This window comes from Epargyreus clarus, unplaced genomic scaffold (assembly GCF_041222505.1).
Source record: "Epargyreus clarus isolate Ecla_fem2 unplaced genomic scaffold, WU_Ecla_fem_2.2 ptg000014l, whole genome shotgun sequence".
In the NCBI taxonomy this organism is placed as follows: Eukaryota; Metazoa; Arthropoda; class Insecta; order Lepidoptera; family Hesperiidae; genus Epargyreus; species Epargyreus clarus.
In genome coordinates, this window is record NW_027332222.1 from 13487625 (window position 1) to 13515101 (window position 27477).

The window sequence follows — 27477 nt, forward strand, 5'->3', positions numbered from 1 at the left end:
ATACTACTAATAAAGACGTGTCATTGTTAAAACCGTAATGCGTGTGAGTGATTAAACCAAAGTAGATGAATATACGAACATGCTATTGCTTAATTCGTTAATTTAATTCCTTCGTCGTCCCTTACAATATCAACGGGATGAACTATTTTAGACCAATATCATAAAATATTTCATACATAATTTTTTTCATATTTATACCGGGTTACCTTTTATTATCCTCCTCCTCGCGTCGTGTTCCTCATTACTGAGGGTCGTGATCCCCCCGTGATGGAGTCATTTTTCTCTGGATGATGTCACGCCATCTACGCCTATCCTTTGCTACGTGAAGAGCCTCGTGCAGGTTCGTGTCGAGTGTCGCACGGATTTGGTCCGACCATCTTATCGGACTACGGCCTCTCGGGCGCTTACCGTCCACCTTGCCGGTAACCGTTAGCTGTTCCAGGTTGTTTCCATCTTTCCTTGCAATGTGACCAAAGAACTCCAGTACTCTTCGTAGGCATATAGAAGAGAGACTGGTATGCACATTGAGCTCTCGAAGGATGGAGTTGTTGGTGCGGAATGCAGTCCAGGGAATATGCAACATTTTCCTCCAGCACCACATTTCGAAAGCGTCAATGCGATCTCGGTCGGCCTTCTTTAGGGTCCATGTCTCTGACCCGTAGCTGAATATGGAGAATACAAGTGTGTTAACCAGTCTCATTTTGGTTTTTCGTGAGACATTGCGATCCTTCCATATTCTTTGCAGCTGGGTCATTGCATTTTTGGCCATTCCTATACGTCTACGAATTTCCTTTTCGCAAGAGCCTGTATTACTGATGTTTGCGCCCAGATAGATAAAATCGTCTACTGTTTCCAGATTCAGAGCGCCGGAGAGCTGTAGTTGATTGCTACGGTCTACTACCATCAGTTTTGTTTTGGTGTGGTTGATTTTGAGACCTAGTTCTAAGCTTTCTATTCTCTTAAGGAGATTTAGCATTTCGGTCTCGTTGGCAGCTAGAAGAGTTGTGTCATCCGCATAGCGGAGATTGGTGATTTTTTTGCCCCCTATTGTGACACCGCCTTTCCAGTTTTCACACGCGCGGTTGATTATGTATTCTCCGTAAACGTTAAAGAGAATGGGAGATAGAATACAACCCTGCCTTACACCTTTTTCAAAGCTGAATGGCCCGGACATAGCTTTATCAATCTTTACTACGCCCTGATTGTTCAGATAGAGCGATTGTATTAAAGCTACTAAGTGAGTAGGTACTCCGAGTTCTCCCAGCACCCTCCACAGGGCTGACCAAACGACGCAGTCAAAGGCTTTAGTGTAGTCGATGAAACACAAGATGATAGGTGTGTTGAACTCATAGGACTTTTCTATCAATTGGCGAATATTTAGTATTTGTTCGCGAGTTCCTTTTCCTTTGACAAAGCCTGCCTGCTCCTGTGGAATCTGCCAGTCTAAGAAATATCGGATCCTGTTGTTGATGATATGTAGCATCACTTTGCTAGCATGGGATAGGAGAGCCAAGGTTCTGTAGTTGTCGCATTTGGCCATAGACCCTTTCTTGTGCAGTGGTAGTATAACGGATTTTGTCCAATCGCTTGGCCATTCGCCAGTATGCCAGATGTTGTCGCATATTTTGTATAGGGCGTCCTCTCCTGATGGACCCATGGCCTTAATTATCTCTGCCGTTAGCTGGTCCAGTCCAGGAGCTTTTTTGGCTTTAAGCGCAGCTATCGCAGCTGTAATCTCTGACCGTAGTATGGGAGGTTCAAGGTCAAGATCTTTCCACTTAAATAAAGGCTTGGATGGTGTTGGCTCCGATGGATTTCTATAGAGCTGCTCACAGTATCTCCGCCATCTTTCCGTGATTGCGTCTAGGTCTTGAAGTGGTGTGCCATTTTCGTCCTCAACGACCCATGATTTGGGTTTGAATTGTTTCGTGAGCAGTTTTACTTTTTTAAAAAGATCCGCGCTCTGAATTTTATTTGCGTGATCTTCTATTTCTTGGCAAACTCGCTCAACGAAGTCGTTTTTGTCGCGACGACAGTACCGCTGGATCCTCCTGCTTAACACCATGTATCTATCCCGGTCATCTTCATTTTGTGGTCCTCGGGTTTTTAAATTCTTGCGCTCTTCTATTGCTCTCCAGGTGGTAATAGAGAGCCATGATTTTTTACAGGCATGTTGCGAAGCATTGTTTTTGGAGATCTTCTCCATTGTGGTCCATACGCGGTCCTTAAGGTGAGTCCATCCTTCATTTGCACTTGCGTTCGTAGGAAGTGGTTTTTTAGCAAGCTCGAGGCTTAATTCGTTGCGAAATTGTAATTCTTCCGAAGGTGTTAACGTGCGGGGTCTCGTAATTGCACGTTTTTTAATCGATTTAAGACGCAAGGCAAAATTGGCAACAAGTAGACAGTGATCAGAGCCGCAGTCGGCGCCAGGAAAGGTCTTAACATTTGAAACCGATGACCTCCAACGACTATTTATTATCACATAGTCAATCTGGTTTCGGTACCTATCGCCAGGTGATTTCCACGTGTAGAGTCGTCGTGGGTGGTGTTGAAAACAGGTGTTCATTATGGTCAGATTTTTATCAATGCAGAATTCTAGCAGCCTGGTTCCTCTTTCATTCCTGACTCCAAGGCCGTATCTTCCAACCGTCGTCCTGACATGATTGTCTACACTTGTGTTGCCAACCTTAGCATTCCAATCACCGATGACCAGTGTTATCTCCCGATTTGGTATATTTGAAAGCGTGGTTTCAAGTTCCGCGTAGAATTCATCAATAACCTTTTCTTTAGCGCATGCTGTGGGGGCATATACTACTACTAAGTTTTACTACCTTTTACTATACGATACTACCTTTTATTATACGATATATTATATTAAGATATACGACTATTCAAACGACACTTTATTGATAAAAAAGGTCTATTTTATATTTGTTTACCCAAAATGTTTTTTGAAAACCGTATTCATAAATTGAAGAAACAAACTAATTATAAATTACAATACTAGTTATAAAGCAATTTGGAGCTCATTAACCTGTCACGTTATTAAAACAGGCAACAACACAGAATTTTAGTGTCATGAAAGAAACTGAAAAGCCGTAGATGGTGAATTATGTATGTATGTAGGGCGGGTCAAAGGCATTGTATTTCACGTTGAAACGTATCGAGCTAACACTGCGATTATGTGCTAAGACTGCAGTCTTTAATACACTTGTAAGGCTAAATATAAAACAAGTCTACTTATAGAATAATACCGGTAGCTTTGTTTCAATAGTGAAAGTTAATGGATGTAGGAAACGAAAAAACCACCCATTTGCTAGTAAGCGATTGGCATTCATCAAACCTAATTAGAATTGTAATCCTACATGATTTTGATCTAATTATATTTTGTTCATGATATATTTTATCAAATAATGTAGGTAGGTTTCCGCTGGTTTTCTACGTCATAGATTTAGAATTGAATAGATATCTTTATTGGGTTATAATACTTTTAATTGATATGAACAAAAACTTGTGAAAATGTTATACATGTTGAAGATTACATATTCGTTAAGTACATACGGATGAAGGGAATATTTGCCATGCAAGGATGTTAGTGTTTAAATCGATGTTCTGTATTTTAGGGGTGACGATCAATCCTGTACGTATTAGGTGATATTTAAATTTGGTAGAAATATATGTGATTTAACTATATTGGTTGCGCACCTACATACTTACCTTAAATTACGAAAAATATTTTTAGGATTTATAAGTGAGAATATTATCATTTTTAAACGTACCCACTAAAATATTTTATGTTTTAAGTTTTATTTAAAAGTCTCCACACAATTCTATTCCAGCGATAAAACTTAATTATAAATTACAAACTAATACGAGTGCACGGCAAGCTTCTCGACTCCGTATAAAAGTCACTTTAAACTTCGCCAGAGACGCGCTGCATGAAATGCATTAAAGATGATACGACACTCGACACCATCATGACTCTCCAAAACGCAGATTATAGAAAATATAAATGGAGCACGCCGCGCTTTAGTTAGGTACTTTAGTTACATATTCGAGTTAGTCATATCTTGTGGTGATGCCTCAAGAAAATGTTGCAAACAGTCGTAAGAAGTGTTATAAAATTTGAGCTGATTCCTGTGTAATGGACACGATATTGTAAATATGATATACAATGAGATATACATATATATCTCTGTGAATAGGGTTTAATATTTATGTACAAGGATTTTTTTTAAGGAAACATCTTATGAGATAATGTAACTATATAGCATTTATATGGACTTTATAGTTACATAATGTACATGAAAGTGAGTAATTTCATAAATTGCGAATATTTAACGTTACATGTAAAGCAAGCGAAACCATAAACTAGTTTATAATAAAGTTACGAAGCTTATATCCGTTACTAATTTCAAGTGCGCCGGCACAAAATATCGTGTTCGCTCCATTCGTGCACTAATTGCACCGTTTTAGAGAAACTATACACTATGTTTAACAAATTTATTAACCTTAAGTTGTTATAAAATATATCTTCTTAGATTAAACTTTAGTTTTACACGTTACTTTAAGTGAATAAATGTAATTATTCACCTAGTTAAAACGAATCGTAACGACATGGATGTACATCTCCGATACGTAAATGCAATATTTTTCTTATATTTATGTTTTTATATTCATTTACTGTATAAGAATTTACTGTTTACTGTACATTTATGATGTGTTAGACTTACATTCTTATTCTGCATAATTTATCGTGATGGCAACTTGCACTATTACAAGTGTCAATCGTAATATTTAAAAATATAGACTTTAAGAATTTTGTTCCTTCGAAACACCGTATAAAATGTATACAATATTATGTAAAATTAACAATAACATACTTCATTTCCAGGTATACAAAGTTCATCATCGAGTGGCCACCCTTCGAGTACGCGGTGCTGCTTACCATCATCGCCAACTGCGTGGTGCTGGCGCTGGAGGAGCATTTGCCCAACGGCGATAAGACCATCTTAGCACAGAATCTGGTAAATATCTATTAAATAACAGTTTCATTCATGGTTATGTGGTATTAGCAAACGATCGCGAATATAGCTTACCAGGCTCGATAAATCTGACTATATATACCTATAGACTACAATATAAGGAATGTGTGAATGGAATGACTGCATCTATTATCCATAATTAGTCAGTTGAAATGTTTGCATAATATAAATTAGACAGATTAGGATATTCGCCAAAACGCTATGCATAAATTATGCAAATAATAAAAAGGAGAAATTAGGAGATCCTCACAGAAGAAATGTGTTTGTTTATCTTTTTTTCATTACTCTAAAAACGGTAATACATTTACAATAGTCAAACTCGGTTTGATTATACTGTTATTGTAGTGACAGGGGTCCAGCAATACGTCCCTTGCGTACTCAGCACATTTATTATTATTTGTATACGTAGCGGAAAGGGGGACGAGCAAGCTGCATATCTTAAGTCTTTACTATAATTTACTTGGATCACGCATTGATACAAAGTTGATTTGTTCTAATTTTCATATTTTAATCGAGTTTGAAGACAATTAAAGCGAGTAGTATTATTGTAACAGTGACCACCATGTGGCAAGAAAAAAATATTTCCATTGTATATTACACTAGCTGACCCGGCAAACTTTGTACCGCCTCAAAATCTATTTATCAAATATATTTCGTAGAAAATATAGCCTATGTTACTCGTGGTTAATGTAGCTTTCGAATGGTGAAAGAATTTTTAAAATCGGTCCAGTAGTTTTTGAGCTTATTAATTACAATCAATCAAACAAACAAAGTTTTCCTCTTTATAATATTAGGATAGATTGATGTCTATCATTTATCTAGCCTGCGATGTAAACAGAATCAGGTCACGCAAAGCTCTTATTATAACAATATACTTTGTATTTTATTTCGTATCGAAGAACCCATTGGATATTAAAACTTTCAGAAAAAAAATTCACTATTTTATTCACATCATTTTAACGGTGAATGCTACTTGTAATTAATATTCTCCGAAGACAAAGTAAGGGGCATAGGCGAGTGCAGTCAAAGTAAATAAGAATCTTACATACCTTTGTATTATAGGGAAGGCAAGCTTACCTTCTCTAAAATGTATTCAAAATGAAGCATTTATAAGATTCGACGTATTAACATTATAAAATTGTATGTTTTACTTACACTAACCGTTGCCTCAAGCTAACGCGAGTGGCTTATGAAATCATAAAATAATTTCGAAGCCTTTTCCTTTGACAAATACCTCTCAACTCTCGGCTCCCGAATAGATTTTTAAAATGTAAGCTCCTTACACGCAGCGTCCCCGGAATTTCTCAGCTCGACGTAATTTTCCGTCACAGTGGACGTTCCGGTCCAATCAACAACGGAGATTTACACTTTAGAGCAAACGATTTAAGAACGTGTACTCTCAGCGACGTTCTGAGTGATTTTATGATTTTGTGGAAAATATAGTTTGTAGTGAGGATTTCATTTTCGTTTCTACAATTAACCGCAGCAGTTTTAACACGTCGTTTTACTAGTAACGATGTAATTTTAAGAAATGATCGTTACAGTAAGCATTTTTTAAATTGAGCTTTCTAAAATTAATACCTGCATTTATTAATACTTTTTAACATATTTTTTTTGTTTTGTTACAGGAAAAGACCGAGGCGTACTTTTTAGGAATATTTTGTGTAGAAGCCTCGTTAAAAATTTTAGCTTTAGGTTTTGTTTTACACAGAGGGTCGTATCTTAGAAACGTTTGGAACATCATGGATTTTTTCGTTGTAGTAACTGGGTGAGTATTATTTCATATGTTGAACATATTACATACATCATCTGCTTTTTAGTCAAATTATTATTCTGATTTATTGGAAAATCCCATGAAGATTGGATCTTTTTGTGTCTCAAATGTACAAAGTAATTGACCAAAAAGTTCTGTCCTACAGTTTAGGAAATGTTAATGTATTAGGAAAGGTATATAAATAATACTGAAATATTCGATGACTAAAAACTAGGTCGATGACGATTTTCGCCGAATACAACGTGGACGTTGACCTGCGGATGCTGCGCTCGTTCAGAGTGCTCCGACCGCTCAAGCTCGTCTCGCGGATACCAAGTAATTCACAGTAATTGGCGAAAAGTTCACATAATAACTACCTTATGTTATATTGTATAGAACATTCTCGCTAGATACCTATTTTCGATCGAACTTTTTGACGTAGATAATAAATATGGCTAGTTTTGAAAATAGAATTTTTACATCTTTAGAGACAGAACGTAGAGTTACTTGCCATACTTACTCGTATGAAAAATCTCGTACTTACATATTAGTGATGCGTGATTTTGAATATTTTGTGATTATTATTATTATTATTATGGAAAATGTTAATTGTAATTTGGATTTCGGTTAATTACGTGTTGCACAATAGTTTAACACTTGCTATATTGTGTTTTGTGTAGGTGTTTTTTATATAAAAGCTAATAAGTAAGAGTTTAGATAAATATGATTATTTAGGTGTGAATAAACTGACGCATTTAGATTAAAGTTCGTAAAAGTTAACGTGTGATTAGTTAATTGATAACAATGTAACTAATTAGATATTTAAACGATACATAATTAGATAGTAGAGTTAAGCTAGTGGATTATTTTGTATGACAGATATGGGACTGTGCTTCGAACTTAAAATATCTAATGCTTTAACGTTGTAAGCTGAAATAATTATGTCAAAGCATATTATTGGTGAATTTGCAGCTATGTAAGCACATTCCTAGTAGTAAGTTTATACTAAGCTAGTTGCTAGTTCAAGCTATAGTATCGAGTGATATGTGTTTGGCAGTATCATCACGCAGCTGCCGGTCGCGCCCGACGTCGACTTCAGGACCTTGCGTGCCATTAGGGTGCTGAGGCCCCTTAAATTAGTATCGGGCGTTCCTAGTGAGTTCTAGAACATTCCTAGATTAGCACCGTAGATTCCATTAGCACTGGCTGTTGCATACATTCCATGTAACTAAAATTAAAAAGTACATTGATCTTTTGTTTACAATATCAACTGTCATTGTCAAATTTAATAACCTACAGATGCAGAAGAGTATTATTTATTTGAGTTTTTGAATCATTTTTCATACATAACAATATTTCAAAATTAAGTAAAATTTTGTTACAATTTATTTATCTGACAGTATTTAGTTTTTTTTTCAGTGTAATTTGTTTACATGAATCAAATATTTTTTACATCAATTATCTAAAATATGTTCTTTATAACTAATAGTTATTATTTTCTACTATATTATTATTGTTACATAACTGAATTAAGTGTTTCGTCATATAATAAATGCATTTCAAAAATATGTCAACATAAAAGTCATTATAATACCATCAACCTTTGCCTTTTTGTGATATTTCATAGATAAGTACGTTTTTGGCGGGAAATCCTGTTTTGGTACATTTCGTTGATGATTTAGAATTTAGATGTAATAAAATAACATTACGTTGTTTCTAAATATTAAAAAGTAAATAACAGTATAAAAAGTAAAATATAAGGTAAGATAATACAATTTTCATATATCTTTTTAATTAAATTACATTTAATTAAAAATTACACAAAATGTAAAGTAGTTATATAAAAATATCATGCATGTGTAATAAAATATTGACATGAGTAACAAAAAATAAAAATAATAATAGATCAGAATAATCAGAATCAGAATAATATAAATACAATGCAAATTGAGAAATAATAAATAGAAAAAAAATAAATAGTTCTTATTGTAATATAATGCAAGTAAATTAATTTCAAAATGGCCACGCGCACACACATTTAAAATCAATTGCGCACTTATTATAAAAAGATCATTCACTAACATTACTTAAAAAAGATTTTTTATGCACGTTACAATAATAATTAAAAAAAATATATTTATGTAGGTGGATTCATGACATTTTTTTCAAAATTTTAGTTAATTAAGTCTACGTTTGATTTCACGCTTGTGTATTTTAATGGAATTTGCGCAACAGTGTCCCCCCATATACCTACCTGTGTTCTTGTGCACGTTTCTTTCATCTTAATGTTTTGTCGATAATTTGATCATAGATTTTATGACTCTGTATTTAATTTTGAATTGTAACTAATTTACCTTACTTCTTACTTTCCTACCTACATTATTTTATGCAGTTTACACACTATCAACATAATGTAATGAATATCAAAATTATTTCAAAGTACATACATATGATAATCTAAGTGGATAGTGTTAAATTATGTGTAGCTTGTTAATTTATATTCAAGGAACCAATAGTATATTTACCTATTCAACATAAGTACAATAAAGAAAACATTAGTAACTGTTAGGTATTACATTTCAATTTTAATTTTCGTTTACTTATATCAGCTTAAGAGGTGCTGATAATATACAATCTCTGCTAATGCATAATAGCATTTAGCAGTTCTTCGGTGTTAATTCGTTTCTATTAATTGGTTCTATGTGAAAATATTAGTTTATGTTTATACTATCGTTCCGAATAGACGATGATATATCAATAAGTACACCACACCATACACGTCTTCCTCACTGCGTCCTCATAAAACATCACACAGAAATCATTAACCATCAATAAGCCTCGAAACATTCTCATTGGTTCACACAAGTCACTTGTATCATAATATAATGTTTGTGCTTATTTGTATTATAACCGCTTCCGTGTGCAGGTCTGCAAGTGGTCCTGAAGTCCATCATCAAGGCGATGGCCCCGTTGCTACAGATCGGTCTCTTGGTGCTTTTCGCGATCGTCATATTCGCCATTATAGGCCTCGAGTTTTATTCTGGGGCTCTACATAAGACTTGTTATAGCTTAGAAGATATTAGTAAGTATGACTTAAGAACTCAATTTGTTCTTTTAAGGTAAAGTCACCTAATGCCGAGGGGTTCTGAAATTGGCACTATATTCCGTGGTATTTACAAAAACGGCTTTTATAAACTATTTACCAACTCATTTTTAATAAAAGGTATGTTATTTAATAGATAATTTATCACTCTTTTGTCATATGGCTATCGTAATAGTATTATGTGTATGGTTTTTTAAATAATCGCATAGTTTTGCATTAGTGCCTCCATCAAACGTATGCTCCATACATTTTGGGCCTTTAGCACGTGAATGTCACGATTTCTCAAATAGTGATTTTTTCAATAAATTTGCATGTGTGTGATAGTGTTTCGATGAAAACATTATATTTATTATATATAGAATCGATAACATTCAAATATTGTGCTTATTTCTTAACAGATAAGAGTAGAAATAAGTTTAAAAATACAGCGGCATTAGGTGCCAGATATTTTGGGCTGTCCCTAAAACCGAGGTATACCACGGAATAGCAATTTCATAGACTTGTTTTTTATTTCAATTTTTGTAGTTGTTTTTATGAATAAGCACGTCTTGCTTCGATTTTGACAAGTTTAATACTCAATTAATATTGAAATCATTTTCCGTGGTACTGAATTGTACTGCATTACCTAATTATATAGTATCAAAGATGACCTATCTATGTACTTTCCTAATTTCTTCTATGGGACAACTAAAGAGAGAAAATAAAGTTCATCCAGATATGGATGTAATATTGAACATGTATTGTATATTACTATGTACATATTTTCATAAAGCATCTTTCTGCCTCTAAATTGTGTAAAAGTCTTTTATTATTTAATAATCGGAATTTGGAAACGTGATTTTTAGTTATGAAACGCTATTCCGATGTATATAATTCGGAATTAGGTTATATGGGCACATTAATCCGCGGCATAACCGCAAAATACTATACAGGGTGTTTAAAGTTTTCATCGGTTTTTAAGAACATTTCTATTGTTTGTATCAGTAATTCGCTAAACCTAATTAACGAAGAACTAACATTGTTATACGATTTTTATGGATATGTAAATAAGAACTAGAACATTTTACGACGTTTTCATTTGATTAAATTATTCAAAATGAAATAATTCTATAAACCTCATGACGGCATTCAATAATATTTATGGTGTACGATAATAAACCTTGGTAAAGTACACGAAGAAGAATATCCAAAATTGTATTGCAGATACACGAATTGACTGCAGTTTAAAAAAAAACATGATATACATTAGTAAAATTAACCAATCAATAAACTATACCATAAAAAAGTTTTATTTCGGCAGCTTCCCTTTAATTATAGCTAAGAACACTTTGGATAAAGCTACTCTTTAAGTAATAAACAAAAATTAAATCGAAATTGAAACTAAATTCAATAAATAACATTTATTTTTATACACCATGTAGCAGTCGTTCTATCTCTTTCACTCCCTTATTTTGTATACTCGGAATTAGGAACCAAATACATCGGAATAAGGATTTTTACATCGGAATTAGGGTTTTCTGACTTGGTTCATATTTATTTAAAATACACATTTAAATCAATATTTAATCGTAAAATGTCGAGTCTATTTCAGGAGTACAGATACCAAAGCTTCTGATAAAATTATCTAATTCCTTATTAAGCCGTAGCAAATGCTTAATATCTGACGCTCTTTCTAGTTTTGGTGAAAATACCGCGGAAATAGGTGACTTTACCTTATATTTTTGTTTTCATTTGGTTTATTGTAAAGTTCACCATAATTACGGGAGTGGTCGTTTCATTACATTTACCCTTGCTATTAGTGTTAAAAATGCAGTAAGGTAACATCTAATTAAATTGATGAACGTTTAATATTTAAAGTTCATCGACTAATGTCGCTTTTGCATAAAATTATCAAGCCGGCAAAAAGTCCTGCAGAAATAGTGCAACCCCACAAAAGGTTCCCGTAATAAATAACAACAACGTAAACTTTACTGCATTCCAAACAAGTTATGCAAAGAAATGCTATCGAACTTATGGACTTTGTTCCGCAAATATGAGTTCGCGCCGCTTGACATAAATAAAAGTGTTGACCCAGTTTCCGTTCTTACAATAATTGCAGTCAAAGTTGGATTCAAATGCGAAACCACTTTGTTTGTATAACATTACTTCATTTTCAAATATTAGTTTACCTTTCGGACACTAATCTCTCGATACAGGTCAAAATCTATATTATAAAGTTATTAAGTTATCAGATTCATTAATTAATCGCTAACGTGATATAAAAGTGCGTATTTGTTGTATTAGATGTGTACAAAAGTTTTAAGTGTAATGATATCAGAATATAACCCTATAGGTACACCTGTACTTTCTGTATTTGTTTTTCTTTTTATTTTAAGCATTAGTTTTTTTACAGGTTGTTTTAATAAGCTTCTTAGTAGCTAGCCTACTATTTTACGTTTCTGAATAAATTGTATTCATGCTTTGTCTGAATTCCTTCCAACGTAATTCTGTGATTTTTAATTATTTCTAAAGGTTTGTAAAACGAAGCCGTATTTCAGATGAAATAGTAAATGATGGCGATAATCCAACACCGTGCAACGCGGACAACGAGTCGCTCGCGCCGTACGGAGCGTACGTGTGCGAGTACGACAAGAGCACGTGTCTGGAGAAGTGGGAAGGGCCGAACAAGGGTATTACGTCGTTCGACAACATCGGCTTCGCTATGCTTACCGTCTTCCAGTGTATTACCATGGAGGGCTGGACCGCCATCCTCTATTGGGTGAGTAAGATTCTCATGGTCATTTACTGTGTTGTCATTTATGTGTATTTATGAAAAACCATGTCTTTGATGATGTACGAAACTATTACAACTAAGTTTTGATACATATTATAATTATTTTTCTTTTTTCAGACGAATGACGCGTTAGGTAGTACGTTCAATTGGATTTACTTTGTGCCTCTAATAGTATTGGGTTCATTTTTTATGCTCAACTTAGTTCTCGGTGTTCTTAGCGGGTAAGTTGGTGCAGTTATTTACTTGTATCAAATTTTTATGTATCTTACTACTATCTACATCTTGATTTTCTTTTATTTTTATTATATTTATGGCCTTTTCCTTTCGTTACTTTACTGGATAATTTACAAACGCAGAGAGTTTTCTAACGAGAGAGGGCGTGTCGAGCGAAGGGCTCAGTATCAAAAGGAAAGAGCTCGAAAAATGTTTAATGAGGACTTTACCGGATACATTAATTGGATAACTGAAGCAGGTCTGGCATTAGACCTGATTAGTATGAAATGTACGCTAACCCTGCAATTTCCTTCATCGTCCCATTATAATTTGCACTACGCCTAACACTATATTCATTAAACCTTAACAAAATTTCCGTACAGTTACTATTGTATCCTAAATTAATTGCTAGAAATTATAACACTAAGGTGTAATAGTCTAACGTATTATTGGTAGAATACCACGTGCGTATTGTTTTGATTGTTTCATTACATTTTGATTTTGTTTGGTTTGTTCGTTGATTAATATATTTCTTTTGTGTTTACGTTTATCTTTTGTTTATCGTATCTAATCATATCAATCGAAGTATAAACTTAATTTAAATTTATAAAACTATAAAGTTATTCATTACGATTACTTAATTCATAATTGTTGTATTTGCTATATATGATTGGATATTTTGCTAGATGTTCACAACTTAGCATTAAGGCTATGAGTTGCTATTTTACAGTGAATTCGCTAAAGAAAGAGAGAAAGTAGAAAATAGACAAGAATTTCTTAAGTTAAGAAGACAACAACAATTAGAAAAAGAACTCAATGGTTACGTTGAGTGGATTTGTAAAGCAGGTAAGTTATTATTATATTATATTATTAAGAATTTTCGACATATCTAATTGAGTACTAATTGTGTGAACAAATTTACAGAGGAAGTCATTTTACATGAAGAAAGAACAACAGAAGAAGAAAAGATGCACATAATGGAAGGTAAGTAAATCTATTGAATGTACAAAAAGTATACAAAGCGTATTGAGGATACGGGATAAAGTAAATATGTTACACTAATAACTTTTCTAAATTCTAGCTCGAAGAAGAGCAGCAGCAAAAAAGAAATTAAAAAACTTAGGGAAGAGTAAAAGCACTGACACAGAGGAGGAAGAACAAGACGAGGATTGTGGGGATGACGGTCAGTAGATAATCCTCTTTATGTCATTTGGATGTTGTATGAGTGTTGTTCAGTGAGTCTTATTTACAAGTTCAAGAATAATATCCGCTTCCATGATTCAATTTTGTCCTGATAACCTTATTCTACTTTATAGGCTCCTTGAGAATAGTTTTAGTTACTTTAGATTTTCTAAATTTCTGAACCATTCTTTATTGATTGGCTCTTTTCATAATGTTTTAGCTTCGATGCCTAGTCTAAAAGTAATATTATCATCTTACCGTATAGATAGATTTATTCCTAATACTATTAAAATTCTTATAATCAATAAACATGTAGTCATAATCCATTTAGTTAATATTTTACAAGAAGTATCTATGAATGTTGCATGACATAAGTAATATATCTTTTATATCTTAATACTCTAATCATTCATCTTCATTTCGTACTCGTACTGTATTTATGTGTTGGTTGTTTACAGTTCCAAAGAAAAAGCAAGGTATGGGATCAAGCGTGATGCTGGTAGAATATACCTTTTCATCTTCTATGTAGTCGGAATAGTCTAGTCATAGATTTAGGAATAGATCCCCCTGATCCCTCCAACAACAACCATCATTTGTAGACACATTTTTTATTTTCAATTTCATAGACAACTTTTTATTTTTCGTTTTTCATACCTGCCATCCATATCCTCTTTAGCTTGTATAGTGGAAACGTTAATTTAAGAGCATAAAGTTACCTTAGAACGTAACATTTAAGTATAAAATTCATAAGTAACGTGGTAGTTGTCCCGGGGGTGAGCTATATAAGATTTATGTGAAATCGATCTCGAGTTGCGACCCTGTTAGTATTTCGATACCGTCTGGAATGCATGGCCAATTATCGGTCGTACTGAGCTGAAAATAATTGACATTCTGATATTACGAACTGGGAGAGCTTTGCTAAAATGTGAAAATGTTACTCCGTGTAAATTTTGCTAGATTGTGTTAGTCGAATGTTGTAGTTGATCCATAGCTAAAATTTATGGTAACTTTGTTGTTCGTAACTTGATTGTTCTTGTCGATACGATGATATTTAATGTTGATGGCTATTTTATTAATATTTTTGTGCTTGTACAGGTTTTCTCAAAAGCAAATCTCGGTCTGCCGGCAAGTGCGCTGACTTCTGGCGCGCGGAGAAGAGGTTTCGCTTTTGGATCCGGCACACGGTGAAAACTCAGTGGTTTTACTGGTTCGTCATAGTTTTGGTGCTCTTCAATACAATATGCGTAGCCGTCGAACATTATGGGCAACCGAACTGGCTAACCTCTTTTTTATGTAAGTTATAATTCCGATATAGTACGGGTGTATAGGTTAAGGAGTTAAACGCATCTAAAATATTTATTGTATTTAATTTACAAATTTTGTTGCAGACTATGCCGAATTTGTGTTCTTGGGGTTGTTTATGATGGAGATGTGGGTAAAAATGTATGCTTTAGGACCGCGTATATATTTTGAGTCCTCGTTCAATCGGTTTGACTGTGTTGTCATATCCGCCTCCATCTTCGAAGTAGTCTGGTCGGAAGTAAAGGGTGGCTCTTTTGGTCTCTCAGTTCTCAGAGCTTTGAGATTATTAAGGATATTTAAGGTAAGATAATGTTTTATTCCATACTTATTAAGGTCTTATTTTGTATTTAGATATTTTGTTCGTGTATCTTAAAATTAAAAACAAAACTTATATTTATGAATTTCCAGGTTACAAAATACTGGGCATCGCTAAGAAATCTTGTGATATCTCTCCTAAATTCAATGAGATCTATTATCTCATTGCTCTTTCTTCTATTCTTGTTCATTCTTATATTCGCTCTACTCGGTATGCAATTATTCGGAGGGCAGTTTAACTTCGAAGAAGGCACGCCACCAACTAACTTCAACACCTTTCCCATCGCGCTGCTCACAGTCTTCCAGGTATCTATGTTTCAAATGATTTTGTACTAAATAATGTTGTTTAAATGTAACATCGTTGTAAATCGCTCGTTTCGGATCCATTATTGGACCTTTGAGAACATAATGATTGTTTTAATCTAGAAATTTGGTGAACTATGTTGAGTTCCATTAAAACGCCGTAAATTCCATTACGTAACGCATAACTTTCTCCCATATTAAAACAGTTTTACTTTTTAGATATTAACAGGTGAGGACTGGAATGAGGTCATGTATTACGGCATTCAATCACAAGGTGGAATACAGAAAGGAATGATCTACTCGTTGTACTTCGTTATTCTGGTGCTGTTTGGAAACTACACTCTTCTGAACGTGTTTCTTGCTATCGCCGTCGACAACTTGGCGAATGCTCAGGTATGTGATTTGTGGATGTTCAGCCCAATGGAATCTACTTTAGTTGATCCAAAGTCATTATTCAAAGAAAAAAATTAAATACCAGCAATTGTGATAATAAGGAATGGTTATTATAATGTGTAGAATCAACTAAGGGAAATTCCAATAACTATCAAAACTGTGAAAGAGCTGATTATGATGTTGTGTGTTAATGTCAATGCTCCCCTGTAAATTATGCCGCTTCTCGTGTAAATGTTGCTGTTATGTCATTCCAGGAATTAACTGCAGCTGAGGAGGAACAAGAAGAGGAAGATAAGGAAAAACAGCAACAGGTAAGTCGATCGTTACTTACGACAGTAACTATGTGTCACATGAAATAGTTTAAAGTCAAAGCTAACACTACAAACTGTACAAACAGTAGCTAACGGTTGGTATATGGATGATGAGATAATTAAATATCAAAATTACAATTGACACGACAACCTCTGTTTCGGCTGATTAGGAATTGCAGAAAGAGATGGGTGCATTGCATGCGCTGGACGGGAGTCTACCACAAATAGACATTTGCACTTCGCAGTCAAGTAGGAAGGTAAAGGAAGCTCAGTGGTCGTACTAAGCTGTGCTTGTCGTGCGCATTGGTTCTAGCGGCTTAAAATATTGTTTATTGGAAAGCTGTCACTAATTCTTATTAAAAATAGTTTGAGTGCCAAACATATAAGTATTAATAAAAGAAACTCACAGAGAACGGCGCGCGCGCTGATTATAATTCTAATGAGATTTTTGGTGCTTTTATGGTTCTTTCACGTTATTAATCATCCTCTTTGACAATATTAGATACATTTCAGAGATTATGTACTTTTAATTCCTTTTTATCTCAATTAGATCTATCGAGCTCATTTATGTATCTGGTTGTATTTCATTTTCATGTTCTAATTACTGGCAATTCCTTGTAACGATATTTTAAGCGAAGACCGACTAAGGATGAGTGTTGCTTCTGTGGGCCGAATGTTGATAGGCATAAATTAAAACGAAATCAAAATTTATAATATAAATAGATGCATCAATGTTTTGCTAGAATGTTGGTAAATACCTTATTCTTTAAATAACGTTTAATCGTGCGTATATTTGTTATTTTATCGTTTATTAGGTTTGGACAAACATTCGTTGTCAAGATAGATAAATTGTTGCATGTTTAAAAATATTTTTCAATGAGGTTATAAACTTACTTAACACAGGTTGTTATTTACGTCCTGATCAACGTAATTCTGGTTATTATAAAAATATAATTGTTTTAGCGATATTTGATTGCTCTAAATGGAAATGTTTTTTTTTTACATAATGTGACATTCTTACACTTATTGTTACATCTTAAATATTAGCATCTATTTAATCATATAATTAGAAGATTACCTTAACAAGTAGAAGCTGTCAAATTTAAATATGTTATCGCACTCATTTCATTAAAATAGTACAAGTTTATATGCTCATTGTCTATTAGCAAATTAGCGTTTATTTTGATTGATTGATGATTTTATAGGAAACCAATCCATTATTATTTCTGGTAAATTGGTGCTTATCGCGGTTATAAGTTCCCCTTGGTGATTGTTTATTGTATTTAAAACTACTCGTGATATACAGCTTTTTACACTTTTATATTGTACAACATTACATGTATAAATTACAATTAAGTACACTGAATATTTTAAAACTCAGATGTATGTTAAATGAACTATTTAACGTTATTTCATTTTTCAGAATAAAAAGAAAGAAGAGGCCAAAAAAGAAGATGAGGAGGAGATACCAGATGGACCAAAACCAATGCTGCCATACTCGTCCATGTTTATTTTGTCACCTACTAATCCGTAAGTAAATTATTATAATCCATAAGTAATTAATAAATGAAAGGAAACACTGATCGTCTTTACCAAGAGTATCCGCTTATATAGATTGAATAAAAATATTTTTTGTGATTGTTCGATAGAAATAAAATGAATTGCAACTAACTGTAGGAAACAACAATTTCATAGACAAAAAGGATAGATGACATTTTTGTTTTCACGCATATTGTTACACGATAGTCCAGCCAAGTACAATGTGGACTCTAAATCGATTTCACTTATATTTATAAAATCTTTCAATATACTAAGCTTATTTTTCTTTTTACAGAATAAGGCGAGGTGCACACTGGGTTGTAAATCTAAAATATTTTGATTTTTTTATTATGGTAGTTATATGTATGAGTTCTGTGGCTTTAGCGGCTGAAGATCCCGTAGATGAAAATAATTACAGGTAAAGATTTCGTTCATTAGCCGCCATTCTCAATTTGTTCGACTCTTTCACTCAGATAGGATTGGAGAATTAATATTTAGTTATAATTAGAAGACGGCAGCGCTTAACACTGTTGCTGTGGAAGAACAGATATTATAGTGGTGTCTCCGGAGTTGAATTACGAAAGGTTATATCGCCTTTAAAAAGAGTTTCTTTTGACTGAATAAGCTAATCTTTCCGAATTTTCCAATCAGTCTTTTACTATTCCTGTCCATTACCCACTTGATCAAATTCCATATTGTTTGTAGGAATAAAGTCCTAAACTACTTCGACTACGCCTTCACGGGCGTGTTCACCGTGGAGATGTTGCTGAAGATAGTGGACCTCGGCATCCTGTTCCACCCCGGCGCCTACTTGCGCGACCTGTGGAACATCATGGACGCCGCGGTCGTCATCTGTGCCCTAGTCAGCTTCGGTTTCGAGATCGGGTATGATATTTATCGTATCTATTTCATATATATATATACACCGATTAAGTTATTATGCCATTGTAATGGTATATTAAAATAAGGTGTTAAGTATGTACTGAACTCAGATCGTTTATAACTAAATGGAATTTAAGGTTTGAAGTCTGTCACAGATTTTTTGCTATCTTTACAGACTTTAAGTTGGGATACATTTTGTTTTAATACGTACTACTTTCTATTACTTTCAGATCGGAATAAAGTAGTATGTAGTGTGACAGATTATTATTAATTGAACTATTAAGAAATTAACGTTAATTTAACTTGACTCTAACTAGCTTCATTTTGTTACAGAGGTGTGAAAAAGAGTGCGGGACAGAATCTGTCAACAATTAAATCGTTAAGAGTGTTAAGAGTGCTCAGACCTTTAAAGACTATAAAACGTGTTCCAAAGTTAAAAGCAGTGTTTGACTGTGTTGTGAACTCTTTGAAAAATGTCATTAACATTCTCATAGTGTATATATTATTTCAATTCATATTCGCTGTAATTGCGGTTCAACTTTTTAATGGTAAATTTTTTCACTGCACCGATATCAGTAAGAATACTTTTGAAGACTGCCAGTAAGTATTGATTTTAATAATAAATTTAATCTTTAGATCTGTAATAATTTATATATTACTGTGTATATAATTTATTTATGTACTTATGACTAGCATTATTCGCCATTATTATCTTTCCTAAAATCACATCATAATAAGCGATTTCTATTAATATAATACTGTCGATCTTTCTTTACTATGAACATAAGTTTAGGGAACGATTGATATCAAATTTAATATGACATACTGTTCACGGTTGTCGACCTAAAAACTTGCAAATAACTACACTTTCTAATGTGTTAGTATCTCGTTACTTATCTACAAGACATTTCTAATTCCAACGCATTTTCTCAATTTATTCGAACTGTTACAAAACAAATGAATGCACTCATGTTTCCAGAGGATGGTATTTCTTGTACGAAGCGAACAGTTTGCTTCCGCGAATCACGAAGCGGTGTTGGACGACGCAGTCCTTCCACTACGACAACGTGGCGTCCGCCATGCTGACGCTGTTCGCGGTGCAGACGGGGGAGGGATGGCCTCAGTAAGTGCTGGTGTTACAACAAAAATTATGATGTGTTTTCCTGATGACGTATGTAAAATTACATTAAGCGTCTGGGGTAATGTTATAAAGTTAAAGAACTTACAGACAAGAACTTGTTATTAGAGACAGTGTTCGTGCGAGTAGCGGCTTCGTATGCCGCGTTCGTACCATTCGTTAAGCTGTTGAAATGTTCACTTAAAATATTATTCTAAATTCTAGCAATTACTACATTTAAAATTACCATATTTACCATAACTATAAAAAATTAAACATACCCACTATACTGACCAAAGGAAGTGACATCCATAAAATAATATATTAAATGCTTATTGTATTTTTTACAGAGTATTACAAAACTCGATGGCCGCAACGTATGAAAACAGGGGACCCATACAAAATTTTCGAATAGAAATGTCCATATTTTATATAGTTTACTTTGTGGTGTTTCCGTTCTTCTTCGTTAATATATTCGTAGCTCTGATTATCATAACATTTCAAGAGCAGGGTGAAGCAGAGTTACAGGATGGTGAAATCGATAAGAATCAGGTACGAAAAACTATACAAAGAAATCCTTAAACACATGATAAGAATGAATTTCTCATTTTCATAATGTTATGTGCTTTCAGAAATCATGTATAGACTTCACGATAGAAGCAAGACCTTTAGAGAGGTATATGCCAAGTAAAAGAGGGAGTTTTAAGTACAAAGTGTGGAGAATAGTCGTCTCTACACCATTTGAGTATTTCATCATGGCTCTCATCGTCTTAAATACGTTGTTACTCATGATGAAGGTATGCATTTTTAATATTCCAAATTTAGACTAAGAATCATAATACCACAAGATGTTAAAAAGATAATTATATCGAATATGACTTTATACTACTTATAACAAAAATTGCCCGAAAACTTAAAACGATATTCTTACAAAAGCAAAATAAGCACTTTAAATGAGAAATGTAGAAAATGATCACTTAATTCAGGTAGTTAATAAAATGATCCAACCTGTACCACAAGGCACAAATATTATCGTAATAGATTAGTTGCCAAACGATTCTGCACTGAACCTGGCAAAAGTAATAAATTGTGTGAATCTTCAACTGTAAAATACATAGTGTCATCCTTCTCTTGGGAGATATTATCGTACAATCCTTCAATGTTTGTAAGCACAGATAGATACAAATTAGTTAATAGATTTGTTATAAGTTTCACATGTGAATCTGTCCGCCCAGTATTAATAATATAGTCCTGACACGTATTTCTAAATAAACACCGGGATTGGTTAATGTTTTAAGAGTACTGCCTAGAATAATGTTCAAATTACTTTTATTCCGAATTGTTTACACACCCCCACACACCACTAACACACACCTACACACTGTTTGCTAAACTTATATTCGGCGTCAGTGTACACAGCATCGGAATGCATAATATTTCGATTACGACTGAGCCTCTCCTGTCAAGTGTATCGCCAGCGTTTTCGTTGTTTATTCCTGTGTTTTATGTTAAGTGTTCCTTTGTGTCCCTGCTTGCTATAATATTATTTATGATATGTATGTATCGATATCAGTGTTTTTGCACGTATACCTATCCTTCCTGCACATTTATGGCACTACGTACTACACAATTTTATTCGGTTACTTGTGCTTGTGAATGCACAATTTCTGAAATCAGTTAGGACGTGGCATGGGCCATCAGTGTTGTTCGTGTTGCATGATCTTACTGTCAAGAAATCCTTATTGTCTTTATGTGAAAATAAATGCATGATTGGTAGAATGGCCTACTGCCAAGCGACATTTGTGGGTGGCTTTGAGCTGCTTCTTGTATTTGTCGAAAATTTTAAATTGGGCGAAAAATTAAAACCGTTGGAACAAAAAAAAACTAATTTAAATCTGAAAGTCAAGATGTGTTCGAAATTAAAAATTAACTTGTCTAAATGATAAACCTCACCTTTTAATTTTTTATCCCCTTCATTATTTTTTGTTTGTTTTGTCCAAATGGCAGGTCCAAAGAAATAAATGTCGGATTTCTGTCACAAATTTTACAACCCTCTACATTTTAGTTTCCTATTTCTTAGATATGTTTTACTTGTCTATATGCTATAACTTTATTTTATGTATCTTTATTTTATTCTGTTCTGTTCGATATTATCATATACTTACATTTATTTTTACTACGAATCCCCTTATGTACTTGTACATCACAGAAATACCAATGTTCATTAAATACTGTAACTTTTATATCAAGTAACAAAATATATTTTTATTGCCGTGGGTTTTTCCGACACGTCTTCACAAAATGGCAGTACTATAATCAAAATGACCTCTACTCGGATATCCTCAAGTATTCGAATATGGGGTTTACTGGAATGTTTTCTGTGGAAACGGTGTTGAAAATCATCGCTTACGGTGTCAAAGTAAGTACACAAAACACACGGTTTTAAAATGACACAACTTGAATATTCTGAAACGACAAAACAAAGTATACAAAAATCTACAAATGTACTCTTTCTGTTAGTAACGTGCTCTTTTGTGTTTATTGATATGACTATATGAGATTATTTCCAGCCAAGTAATATATGTACCCTTCCCAACTATCCTTTACTGATTTCTCTCTGACGTGATGTATATGTTTGAATGTATTTATTTGCGAGTCACTGTTATGCATGGCCTATTTCTCCTGTTGCATGAGGCACTTGTGCGTCTTTCACCTCAAAATGCTTAACTTCTTTTTAAATACCAGTGTTATCGAAGAGTGCTACACCTTCTTGATATAGAGGAATAAGGTAAGTAAAATTTAAAAACTCAATTTAAGGTAAGTGACCAAAAAGTTTTGTAAATTATGGAATGAGTGTTGTTGTTTACACATCACGATTGGTTGTGCCTGCCTGTGCGCATGAAATTGGACATTGCATGAAGCACGTGCACTGTTCACGATATACGCATACAATGAATTAACTACACAATTCAAAAATGGGCTAAAATTATCGAAAATCGACAAAATACACACACAGGAATCATAACACTTACGTGATACATGATTTTTTGATATCAATAGCAGGTAGTTATCGAAGCATTGATCTGTACCAATATGTTCTGAGCTAAATGCTAAAATAGTTATGGTATTTGAAACATGTTTGTGATTTTATAGTTAGTTTATCTTGTTATTCTTAATAGTTTTCTTTGATTCTTAGCATTTAGCTTTTGTGATGTTAATTTTTAAGTCTAAAAAATGTTGGTCTTAATTTTGTGGTAGTTTCACGAGGCTCCACCGCCACTCATGGACACGTTAACAGTCATGAACATAGTCTTTACGTTCTTCTTCCTTCTCGAGACCGTTTTGAAGCTAATTGCCTTCGGATGTACGGTAAGAATTTGATATGACCCACTTTTGGAAATAGCTATTTTAGCGGATATCAATCAGATATAGATTGTTAGCATCTATAATTGGTTGACTACCGTGTCAGTCGTAAATGTTACTCGTGAAAGCTTATAATTGTGCTATTTTATTTAGATTCATAAAATACATTTATACCTAACTACGTAAAACAATTTTTGTCTACAACATTGAGTATTGTCATTACTTATTATGATTAACTAAACAATTATTTGTAACACGAGTATCATCACTGGTTTTAAATATATTTAATACACATTATTTTAAAATAAATTTTAGTTTAGCTTTTAATATTCAACTTTGACTTGAATATATTAAAGTTTAGAAATCATTTTCATAAAAAGTACATGAGATGCCGCTTAATTTCTTACAAAATAGGTTTTTAATAGTTTTTTCGTCACTTGATACGAAAGTTTTATAGATCGTAAGCATAAATTGAATAGCAGTGCATAATTTAATATCATTTGAGAAGAGAGATGTCCTGATTCCCGTCCCCTTAACAGAATGCCCCTTCGTATGTCCGTTTTTATATGGAAAGTGTACATTTGTACCTACAATATAATGACTTGAAACTGATGCTTTAAATAAATTGATAAGAAGAAATACTGAAAACGCATCTAGAATAGAATCTTTTAGATACGTTTAAAATAATTTTATGGCTGAACATATTCTAGTATTTACTTTACCAAACAAAAATATTAAAACGTTTTGAGTATTTTTTCATTGGCAATATTATAACTTAATGAGAAACAATATTGAGATAAATAGAATGAATTGTTGCAACGCAATTTCAGAATTTTTATTAATATATTTCAAACTATACGTTTCAGAATTTTTTCAAAGATCCGTGGAATACATTTGATTTCATAACGGTCATTGGAAGTATTATTGATGCTCTCATTATGGAATTTGGCGTAAGTACCTATATTTTCAAAAACATATTATATTATGCTTCTTGTTTCCCATACTTTATCATTTGTATATTCTTCTCTTATATGCTGATCACCATTTGAAAATTCTTCTTTTGCTGCTTATAATAAAATTCATGAGAGTGAAGGTACATAATATATCCTGATTGCAGACCGACCTTGCCGAAAACTGTGCTGACATATCCTGTCAGCAGGTAATGAACCGAGTGTTTGATTGCTAGGAAACTTAGATTTTTGTAACCAATTGGTCAGTGGCTTAGACAGAATATGTACATACAGAGAATTCGTTTGATATTCTTAGTAGCGCTAGAACGTAAACAACACTATGGTCGATATTTTGTAGATTTTAAACATTCAATCGTGTTTTAGGTAAACATTGTTTGGACTTATTAGACTAAAATGTATTTAATTGGACTGTTTGAATTAATAATTCTAGTATGTTTCTTATATTGCTATTGATTATTATTGCTAGATAAATTAGTCTAGGTAGGTATATTTTACTCTGAACAAAATTTTAACATGAATCTAGATTCATTCGTATCATTTAGTAGCATCAAATTCTAACTTCGTTTCATAGTTTACTTTTGTTTAAATTAACGTTGTTGTTTGTATAATTTACAAATTATACCTACATTAGCGAGTTAATACAGATACTTACCTTTATAACGATAAGGAAAATAAAACCATAATGCTTTTAAAATTTATCATGGTCACAGTTTTCGATGTCTCCTGGTTTTCTATGTACATTACATATTACCTATATGGTACATTTTATTTCTTATATTAACAAAAATAATAAGGACTAAATATGAGACCGGAATTGTTCTTCTTATTATTTGTCTACTTTCGCGTTACTCATCACATACAATGCAATGTACGATATGATTATTATACATATTTATCAAGATACAGATTAAGTTCTTTATGGTTACAATATACCTACGCCTTTATCAAATTTGTAACAAGTATAATATGAAGGAGACGTTGGGAATTGTATAGCGCTTATATTATTATTGGAAAAGCTATCGTGAGCATAATTGTATTTTAGTTAAAGTGTGCGAGTGTCATAGTATTAATCAATTGTATTTTTTTAATAATCATTACTTATTACAAATAGATAACATTATAGTTATTAGTTGTCTACGATGGCAATTTCCATATCGAGTTCCATGATTTTGAAATTGTTTTCATATTTAATGGCTTTAATTTTAGTCTCTAAACAAACTTACAAATAAATTAAATCCATTGTATTTATAAATTAACCAAGTATAATATCATACGTTATATAGAAAGTTCATAGAATTTGTAGTCTATTGTTCTGGAGATGTTTTGAAATACGACATTTGTAGAGTAGTTTTAAAGTGTTTGTTTTCCTTTGTGACGTCTTTGAGTAGCATACTACACAAAAAAGGCGCATTGCTTTATTCGTAATGCTGCAAATTTCAGGAGAACACGTTCAATGTTGGTTTCCTCCGCCTGTTTCGAGCCGCGCGACTGATCAAGCTGCTCCGGCAGGGTTACACCATTCGAATACTTTTGTGGACGTTTGTGCAGAGTTTTAAAGCCTTACCCTACGTGTGCCTTCTCATCGCGATGTTATTTTTCATCTACGCCATTATTGGAATGCAGGTCAGTTTTTCTTTCAGTCTTTAACTTAATCGATTAAGTTTGACACTAATCAATAATTGTCAAATCTTTATTGTCCTTATTGCCACTTTAATTATTATTCTTGCTTTACGAAATTTTTCACAGGTGTTCGGAAATATAGAATTATCAGCAGAGCACGATATGAACAGACATAACAATTTTCGTAGTTTTATTCAAGCTCTTATGTTATTATTTCGGTAAGTTTTCTTCTATTATATGAATTTTATACGATTATATAAATAAGGAGCCCGCAATAAAATATGATATCTCTCTAGATGCGCAACGGGGGAGTCGTGGCCCAATATAATGTTGGCGTGCTTGAAGGCAAAGTGTGACAAGGATGCCGGCAAGCCGCCCAATGAAGAGTGTGGGAGCACTCTCGCCTATGCGTACTTCGTGTCTTTTATATTCTTCTGTTCTTTTCTAGTGAGTATCTATTCCTAAACATATTAAGATTCTGATTCGATTAACTGATCCTTATAAAAATGTAATGTATTTTATTTAATTTTAGATGTTGAACTTATTCGTTGCTGTTATTATGGATAATTTCGATTACCTAACAAGAGACTCGTCTATCCTCGGTGCGCATCATCTTGATGAATTTGTTAGAATATGGGCCGAATACGATCCGAATGCTACGTGAGTATCATATTATTCAGTAAAGTAGATTTAATGTAGTAATTAAAGGCAGCTTATTTCCACATAAGTAAATAATGTACTGAGATAATAAGATAAGATTATATTTTTTTCAGGGGAAAGATTCATTATACAGAAATGTATGATATGTTAAAAAACATGGATCCACCGCTGGGGTTTGGTAATAAATGTCCAAATAGATTAGCATACAAGAAATTGATAAGGATGAACATGCCTTTGGATGATGAAGGGAAAGTCAATTTCACGACAACTCTGTTTGCCTTAATCCGTGAAAATCTGAACATCAAGATGAGACCTGGTAACTAAGTTTAAATGTTATCTAGTTATCCAAAATATTTTTTGTTTTGATATAATTATAACTTTTTACAATTCAATAGCTGGAGAAATGGATCAAGCGGACGAAGAGTTGCGGGAAACGATAACTCACATATGGCCACTTCAAGCAAAGAAGATGTTGGACTTTCTGGTGCCTCGAAACGACGTACTTAACATTGGAAAATTGACTGTAGGGAAAATCTACGCAGGGCTTATTATCATAGAAAACTGGAAAACCACTCAGTTTGGCAAAATTGCACCGAAGCGCCCTCCGGTGAGCTACTTCCACTTAATTGACA

The 27477-nt window shown here is 33.4% G+C and overlaps 1 protein-coding gene across 4 annotated transcripts in view; it reads left to right on the top strand.

The window, feature by feature from the left end:
• cac (calcium voltage-gated channel subunit cacophony) overlaps positions 1-27477 on the top strand; it is an 89853-nt gene that overhangs the window by 54077 nt on the left and 8299 nt on the right. For 2 of the 4 annotated variants that reach the window (XM_073079074.1, XM_073079077.1), the window contains exons 3-31: positions 4895-5027; positions 6674-6813; positions 7856-7953; positions 9725-9880; positions 12439-12659; positions 12792-12895; positions 13031-13146; positions 13812-13871; positions 13969-14070; positions 15165-15362; positions 15458-15672; positions 15780-15992; positions 16209-16382; positions 16637-16693; positions 18117-18223; positions 18528-18650; positions 18938-19117; positions 19448-19714; positions 20094-20237; positions 20582-20783; positions 20864-21028; positions 22540-22650; positions 24461-24544; positions 26006-26188; positions 26312-26403; positions 26482-26632; positions 26718-26845; positions 26959-27161; positions 27241-27452. In XM_073079074.1, the coding sequence (XP_072935175.1) occupies positions 4895-5027; positions 6674-6813; positions 7856-7953; positions 9725-9880; positions 12439-12659; positions 12792-12895; positions 13031-13146; positions 13812-13871; positions 13969-14070; positions 15165-15362; positions 15458-15672; positions 15780-15992; positions 16209-16382; positions 16637-16693; positions 18117-18223; positions 18528-18650; positions 18938-19117; positions 19448-19714; positions 20094-20237; positions 20582-20783; positions 20864-21028; positions 22540-22650; positions 24461-24544; positions 26006-26188; positions 26312-26403; positions 26482-26632; positions 26718-26845; positions 26959-27161; positions 27241-27452 (4339 nt within the window). Of the gene's footprint in view, positions 1-4894; positions 5028-6673; positions 6814-7033; positions 7135-7855; positions 7954-9724; positions 9881-12438; positions 12660-12791; positions 12896-13030; positions 13147-13617; positions 13734-13811; positions 13872-13968; positions 14071-15164; positions 15363-15457; positions 15673-15779; positions 15993-16208; positions 16383-16636; positions 16694-18116; positions 18224-18527; positions 18651-18937; positions 19118-19447; positions 19715-20093; positions 20238-20581; positions 20784-20863; positions 21029-22539; positions 22651-24460; positions 24545-26005; positions 26189-26311; positions 26404-26481; positions 26633-26717; positions 26846-26958; positions 27162-27240; positions 27453-27477 lie in introns of all 4 variants that reach the window. The other 2 variants (XM_073079076.1, XM_073079075.1) reach the window with 2 other exon arrangements.